General features: G+C 33.4%; 1 protein-coding gene across 3 annotated transcripts; it reads right to left on the bottom strand.

Moving 5' to 3' along the window:
* Positions 1–641: 641 nt before the first annotated feature.
* On the bottom strand, positions 642–5,425 carry LOC103490544 (protein ALTERED PHOSPHATE STARVATION RESPONSE 1). 3 transcript variants are annotated; one of them, XR_537891.3, is made up of 5 exons: positions 3,092–5,217; positions 2,814–2,980; positions 2,222–2,445; positions 910–1,954; positions 642–816 (listed from the first exon to the last, which is right to left on the bottom strand). XR_537891.3 is itself a non-coding variant. In XM_008450091.3 (4 exons), the coding sequence occupies exons 1-4, from the start codon at positions 4,311–4,313 to the stop codon at positions 1,261–1,263; spliced, it is 2,307 nt and encodes a 768-aa protein (XP_008448313.2). In that variant the 5' UTR covers positions 4,314–5,425; the 3' UTR covers positions 642–1,260. The 3 variants fall into 3 exon arrangements, 2 of the variants coding, with proteins under 2 accessions (XP_008448313.2, XP_008448314.2); XM_008450091.3 differs by having other exon boundaries at positions 642–1,954; positions 3,092–5,425; XM_008450092.3 differs by having other exon boundaries at positions 642–1,954; positions 2,820–2,980; positions 3,092–5,219.
* Between the last annotated feature and the right edge of the window lie 2,450 nt (positions 5,426–7,875).

Genomic DNA, 7,875 nt, shown 5'->3' with positions numbered 1-7,875 from the left:
CAATGCTGTTTTTTGTAGCTCTCTCTCTCGTCTCCAATTTGAAGAAAGAGAGGTTTGGTAAGTATTGAATATACCGTACATTCGTAAAAGGATTTGAGCTTTACACTTCGTGATTAAAATCAGCAATGTTATGCATTTTGATGCAATAATTTAAGTTGGATTTCATATATTCTACAAAGTCGAGGCTGATTATATATTGACTTTTAAATTGAATATTTTGGAACATATGAACAATATTTTATGAAATATATAGAGAGAGAGAGGTTTATGAACAGTATGAATAATTATTCTACTGTATAAAGTAAAAAACACAAATATTAATCCTATACATTTATATCTCAAGTAATTAAAATTCACCTACGAAACAGAGTATACTACTTAATCAATCGGCAAGTAAATAGGATTATTTGTTTTGAACAAATGAAACCAGAATTTAGCAATATTGTTTGTAATTTAGTGAGTAAATAAAATAAACGAACTCCGTAGTGTAACCATACAAGTATGAACTCATGGAGGTTGTAGGAAAAAAAGGTGAAATCTTTTTCGTATAGTTGACAGGGGAGATGCGAATCACAAACTACATGGCTATTTTAAGCTAAGTGCGGGTTACGGAAAAAAGGAATTGGAGTTGGAGATTATCATTGTTTGTATCCACAACTGCATAAACCCATCAAAAGAAAACAGACAAATTTAATGTTATTACAGTTACCCTTTAAACATTCATTTCTGTCCGTCCTTTTTAGTTGTGTTGTATCATTTTCTTCCTCTACTTCTCTTCCAATCAGAATGAAAACTCTCGACATTTTCATCTACTTTCTATACAAAAGAGCGAAAAAAAAAGCATTTATATACAAGAACATCAAACCCCAAAAACTATATCAATTACATGTAATCGTCATACCATCCTACCTCTCCGACTTGTACTTTGCTTGATCCTTCATTTCAGCTGGCACGAACTTGCCCAATGCCCAGTATGGATCAAACTTCCTCGTCGTTTCAACTGATAGCCATGCATGCTTAACCCTCGACTGAGGAACTGAACCACATCAAGATCGACGGCCACTGCCAGGCACATTCTGCTGAGTTTCACTGCATGTTGGAGGGTTTGTCTGCATAATGTAACAACTGTCATTTTAAATATTATATTTAGCGACTGCACGGTTCACGTTGAGTTTGTTACTTCAGTCCTCCTAAAGTAAACTGGTCGAGTTCCGCAGCCTTATAGTGATTCAAATCACAAGTAGGAACAAGCAATCTTCTTCATGCTCTTGCCTTGGCAATTTCTTCGGCGCTTCGTTGCAAAAGCTCTTCGTATGCTTTCATGGAGTCAGATGCAAAGCTTTCAAGGGCCTCGAAAATGGATTGCAGACCTGCCTGCAGGGTGCTGCTATTGCTAGTGTCATCTCCAGTTACCAGAATCAGTTTCTTGTCTAATGCCTGAATTTTTTTCTGCAACTTTTGGTCTTCCCTATCAAATTTTTTCACTTTCTTTTCGAGATCCTTGTTTGTTATCGTTGTATGCCGCACTTCTTGCTTATCACGCTCCAATATTTGAAGCACGCTTTTAGCGGCTACGTGTATAGAATCAACTACCTTCTTCTCGGAGAATCTATCTAGACCTTGTGACCACTGATTGCAGATTACAAAAATGGGTGGCGCACCAATTCTACTAGGTGAGAAAGGAACAATTCCATCAGCTGTTTCTTCAGGCTCATACAGAAGACATTTCAGAAGCCAATTATTCAACGATCTTACAAAATTTTTCTGGGCACTTATCCAACCGGAGAAACTAGTTGTCCAGCTAATAAGCTCGTGATCAAGTTGTAAAGTCACTCGAAGATCCATATCACTAGGATTTCCACAAGATCTAGTATGGCCTATATCACACGATTCTTTAATCACTTGAAACTGATCGTGGTGACATTCCAACATACCTTTCCACATCCTGGTTAACCTGCAATCAAGATGCATTCCATACTTATCAGCAAATTAAATAGGCAAGATGAGAGCAATATGATAACTTTTTCATATAATATACTTCAAAAACGTTGTTTTGTCGAATTGACGAAGTTGATGTACATGATTCGATGTTGCATTCGCAATGGAGATGGACATGGAAACCATCAAATTCAAGAAAAAAAAAACTTGATGCTTTTGAATGGCATACAATGTATATCAATGTGTGAACTAAAGCAAACAAAGAACTGAAGAACCCACATACCCTTGAATCAGTTCACTCACTTGTGGCCAAAGCTCTTCATCCCTAATCTTATTTATTGTCTCTGAAATCTTGTCAACAACCTGAATTGCAATTTTTAAGTTTGTCGACAAGGTATTTATGGACGTTTGAGTTGCCTCAATTTTCTGGGCCTCAGCACCTCTCTCATGCAAACGTTTGAGTTGGTGGCGCTTCCTGTCATGGGTCATCCGCATCTTTTCCTCTGTCTGGAGAAATGTATGAACATACACTTATCAGTAAAGATGATGAGAAAGCAAAAGAGTACAAATACAATTAATGACATTACTAACACTTGAATACTTTACATTTCTAAACCATAAGAAGACTAAATCAGCCAGAACGTTTGAATGGAAACATTAAAATTACAGAAATTCACCTCTATATTTAAGCATCAAACAAAGCTAATACGACACCATATTATTACATAGAGATCGTGGAAAAATGAAGAGAATCTTTTTCTTGAATGAGAAAAGAGCAAAAGATGAACTAGCATTAGGAAGAGTTAGGAACTTAGATTTCTAAACAATCTAAGCTGAAAAAGTATCTTAAATCAAAGAAGAAAAACACACATTACCTTCACCTCATTATAAAGTTTCTTTTCCCACATGTATAACTTCTTCAAGGTAGATGAAAGATTTCCAGATTTCATTCCCATATCCTCAACAAAAACGACTTCAGCAGCACCAGCTTTAGAAGAGGACTTCACCCTCCTCCGTGTAGCAGGCGGTCGAGCCAAAAATGCTGATACATATAAAACTCATCATTATCTTAGAAAACAAACCTCCATAAACAAACATAATAAACTAGTTCTCAATAAAAAATACTCAAAATAAAGGAATCCTATGAACTTACCATGTTTTCGCTGATGAGGAAGTTGCCCCATCTCCAACATCTTGGCAATTTCATCTCCAAACTCTGAGGCTTTCTTGAACAAAACTTCAATTTCTCTAGCCGCCTTATAAATGTCCCTTGAAGTACCTCCCCCTCCTCCTTTCATTGTTGCACCAATAGCAGGAGCTCCATTTCCATGATCCTCCAGCTTCTTATCCTTATCCACAACCTTCTTAAATTCATCAATTGCAGCGTTGGGCTTCATCTGATAAGGGGGAGCGGCGACGTTCTTGTTTATTAGCTTCAATTGGTCGTCCACCATCGCCTTTAAGTGCTTCTCGCCGCCGTCCTCGATGAACTTCTGTTCACCATTAACCTTCTTCACAACCTCGGGTTGGTGATATCGTACATCTTCTAATTCAGGAATTCCCTCTTCCGCTCTCACTTCTCTGGGATCCCTGCTTGGCGTGTAGGAACCATAGTAATTCACCACCGCCGGAGTCTCAAAGAAGTTAAGAAAATCCCAAGTAGAGACTCTCGGAGGAGAGGGAGGAGGCGGTGGCGGCTTCGACGACGAAGGCGAAGGTAACATATTAGAAATACCCCCGTAAGCGGAAGGCGGTGAAGAACCATAATAACCACCCCCATACCCACCGCCATAATTGGAATACCCATTATTCGAATAAGGGTAAGAAGGATAATAACCAGAAGAAGAAGATTCACCCATATGATATACCCTCTCTGAAGTAATTGGCATCTGCTGATGCACCACCGACGGCACCGAATTGTTCTTCATATAATTCATCTGTACATAACCACCACCACCGCGATTCCCATCTGGGTAGTCAAAAAAATCGTCGTGGGTGGGATGCAAAGGCGAAGAGTGATCGGAATGGTGAAGGGAACTGGAATCATCGTCGGAATCGGAGTGTAGATGGAGATGTGAACCGGAATTGGAGTGAGATAAACGATGGAGAGGAGAATTAGAAGGGTCAAGGTCAAGGTCGCTCTTTCTCTGAGGAGGAACCTTGAGCTTAGGAGAAGAAGAAGGGTCAGAATAAACATAACCTGGTTCAATAAAATTGTGCAAAGATTTGCCAACACCCTGAAGAGAGAGAATATAGGCGGTGTGAGCTTGAGCGAACGTGTGTCGATGCTGAATGGCTTCGTTAAGAAAAGCGCAACGCTCCCGACATAGGGAAACCGCAGGAAGATGGTCGAGCTTAGAAGTGGCGCAACCCATGAAAGAAAATTCCAAAAAACAGCAAAAGGATAAACTCAAATCAGAAAATCCAACAATCTCAACGGGGTTTTTCGTGTTTATCCTAGCGAAGAAACATGTTGAGAGAATTGAAAAAGAAGAATAAGAGGGAATTTATAGTGGCCGTGGGGGTGTTATTCTTATCTGGAAGAAGAAATTGAGCAGGAATTGTTTTGAGAAGGATGAAAGACGACAAAAGGGGTTTGGATTGAGATGAGTACGAGAATGGTGGATTTCGTTATGGAGTAAGTTTGAAGTTTGAAGGTACAAATTAGATTATGCAGAGGGATTAAGAACAGAGATTATTGGTTTATTTGTGAAGAGGAGGAGTTGTTGAATTTTGACTGAATTTCGAAATTTGAGAACTAGGAAAGGAATTGGATTTGGGGGATTTAGTTTGACCGAGAGTTGACCACTCAGCCGCCACTACTTTCCTCTCTGCTGCTGTAACCCGTCATCAGCCGGTCCAAGTCGGTTCTGAGTTCAGTGCCGATGGATCGGTTTTCATCGATTGTTGGACCTTTGATGCCGCCGGCCAACGCCGACGTTTAAAATAGAGAAGAAAAAAACAGACTCACCGTGTTAGTTGGAAGGGGTGAGCATCGGGCAGTGGCGTCGTTTTTGGAGATGGGTAGATGGCCGGCCGTTGAACACACGGTGTGATCGATCGGATTTTGTGGTTATTTTAAGCTCATAAACTTTGAACAAAAAAGGGAGAAGAGAGGAGAGAAGAAGGAATGAAGAAAATAGACCATTAAATGTAGAGGAAAGGTGAAGAAGAGAGAATAATAAGAAAAGGAAAACTGAAGAAGATGATATGGTAAATCAAAGATTTGAGGGATAAAAAGAAGAGAGAAAAAGTGAGGGGAAGAAGAAGATGAACAAAGAAAAACGACGGAGAAAAAAAAGTAACAAAAAAGAAGGGAAATTTATTAAACATTGATGTTGGCAAAGACAAAACAAAAACAAAAAGATCAATTGATATTTTTTTTAATATTAAATATTAATACCACCAGAATCAAACATTCATAATTGACCAAAAGAGAAAGAAGGATGTTTTTTGATATATATTTTATGTTCACACACGCCAATCAAAGCGTTTAAATGTCAGATTTTTATTCTTCTAATTCAAAGATGAATCACCATTTTTTATTCTGAAACAAATATTTTCTTTTATTTTACTTACTTTAAAAAGCTAATCTGATTTATTTAAATTATTTATGAAACAAAATATGTTTTTTTTTAATCGTTTGGGTTTCCAATTCATTTTTATACTGCCGTTTTATCAATATTATGACACTTCTGTAAGATTGAGATTTCAAAAAAAAAAAAAAAAAAAAAAAAAAAAAAAAAAAAGAATCGTCATATTTATAACATTGCTCGTGCCCTTTAAATTAAATGAGCATTTATTTTAGGGTTTTAGCCCATTTTAAATTTAGTTCCAACACTCTGTAAAAAATTTATATACATTAGAAAAATATATATGTAATGTATTTTGTAAACTTTCCGTCATATGTCTAAAATATTTATAAGTTTATGAAATGCTTAACTATACAAAAATTTAAATTTTATATTAATAAATTTGGAAATACACATAGTTTAAAAACATATTGTTTGTATTATCTACCTTCAGCTTAAATGTTTGTTTTGTTCACTCTCATATTAAAATAATGATAAGTTATTGTAATATTCTCTATTTAAAAAAATTAATAAATTTATTTTTTAAAAAATTAAATTTTATACCTAATGAGACACTAATTTGTAATTTATTGTGTTAGTAGGTTTTTAAACTTTTTATATAAAAAAAAAACATCTGAAGACGTGATATAAACTATTACATTTAATACTAAATAATATAAGGAACGGATCATTAAGTATTCTTTCGGACTAAACTGAAATCAAACCTTATTTTCTAATTTTAAAGTACTGTGTAATGGTTATTTATTTATTTATTTATTTATTTTGAAGAAATATTCTGATTTTACACTGTAATTTGTCTTAAATAGATAAAGATATTAGTAAATTTTGATTCTTGGTCAAATATTTAATAACAAACCAATAAAACAAAAACACATCTGGGTACATAATTTTTCCTCCTATCCAAAACCCAGATTATACAATGTAAGAGAAAAAAATTAGAGTATTTTGATAATCACTCTAAATTTTAAGGTGTATTTTAAATATTTATTATAAAAAATTTAAATAAGATGAGTTTCTTAAAAGAGTTTTTTTTCTTCTAAATCACATAATTCAACCGTTGTTTTTAAATATAAAAAGAAGAACCAATATATTGGTTAATTTTTTCTTCTTCTGTAATTTTTTTAAATATTTCTTTTTATCCATTCTTTCCATCCTCTGAATTTTTTTTTTTAAATATAAACAATGTATATCAAATCTAAAAGATCGTATAAAAAATAAATCGTTGGCTAAACAATCGCTAATTAAGCGTGGAACACTTTTAGTATTTTTCAGTGTGATTGTGAAGTTTTTTCTGTTTTCGAAATCGTTGAGAGCATAAATATTTTGTTCATTTGTTTTATTGTTTAAAAAACTCCTTTACAAATTTTCGCAAATTTCTAATTTTATGAAATGATATATTATAAAATTTTAATATATCCATAAATATTTACAACAAATTTAGTGATTTGAGTGGATTTTAGTTGAAAAATATAACATTTCAAAATGAAAAGCTCCGCGCCAAACTGATGTTGTAGTTGACACTGTTTTTTTCCTACCCAATTTTTCTAGAAAATTTACTTTCCCATTTTGGTTTGTTTGGTAGATGCCCAACTATAAAAAGAAACCTTTTATCTCATCAAAATAGTACAATACTTTTATTGCAATTCAATTCATATTATTATTATTAATATATAATTAGCCCAAAGAATCCCCATTTCCTTTCAAATCAATTAATGAAATTATTGTTAATCATAAAAATGTAAAAATATTTATATAAGTTTATCATTTTTTATAAATTTATCATTATTAGAATACAAAATTTCGTTAAATTTTATAATTTTTTGGTTTATTTTATTATATTTAAAAATAATTCTAAATCGATTCTGTTTGGTTAAAATATATATTCATTATATATTTTTTAATTGAGAATATATCCTTTATTTCAATAGTGTCATTCCCATATTAGCTACATGTAAAAAATGTTAGTTTCTATCCTTTGGGATTTTTTCCCCTTCCAGTACAAGATTAAATGACAACCACAAAAATAATAAATAATACATTTCAATAGAATATTTTTTGAACTTGGAAAAACATTTTTTCCCCTTTCATTACAAAATTCTTTTTTCACTAATGAATTAGAAACTATTCAAGGGTGCGATTTGTGTTTATTTGATAACTAAAATAATTTTTTTATTCATTTTAAAAAGTTGATGATAAAATATTAAATGTTAGTATTCTATATCATGGTGAACCAGAAAATATCTTGACAGAGAGGCTAAAAGAAGATAGAGTAACCACTAAATTGCTTACTCATAAGTATTAAAAATTAAATAATTTTATATATATATTATATAAAGACAATAAA

Source organism: Cucumis melo, chromosome 11, assembly GCF_025177605.1.
Source record: "Cucumis melo cultivar AY chromosome 11, USDA_Cmelo_AY_1.0, whole genome shotgun sequence".
In the NCBI taxonomy this organism is placed as follows: domain Eukaryota; kingdom Viridiplantae; phylum Streptophyta; class Magnoliopsida; order Cucurbitales; family Cucurbitaceae; genus Cucumis; species Cucumis melo.
This window is presented reverse-complemented; position numbering and strand designations above follow the sequence as displayed.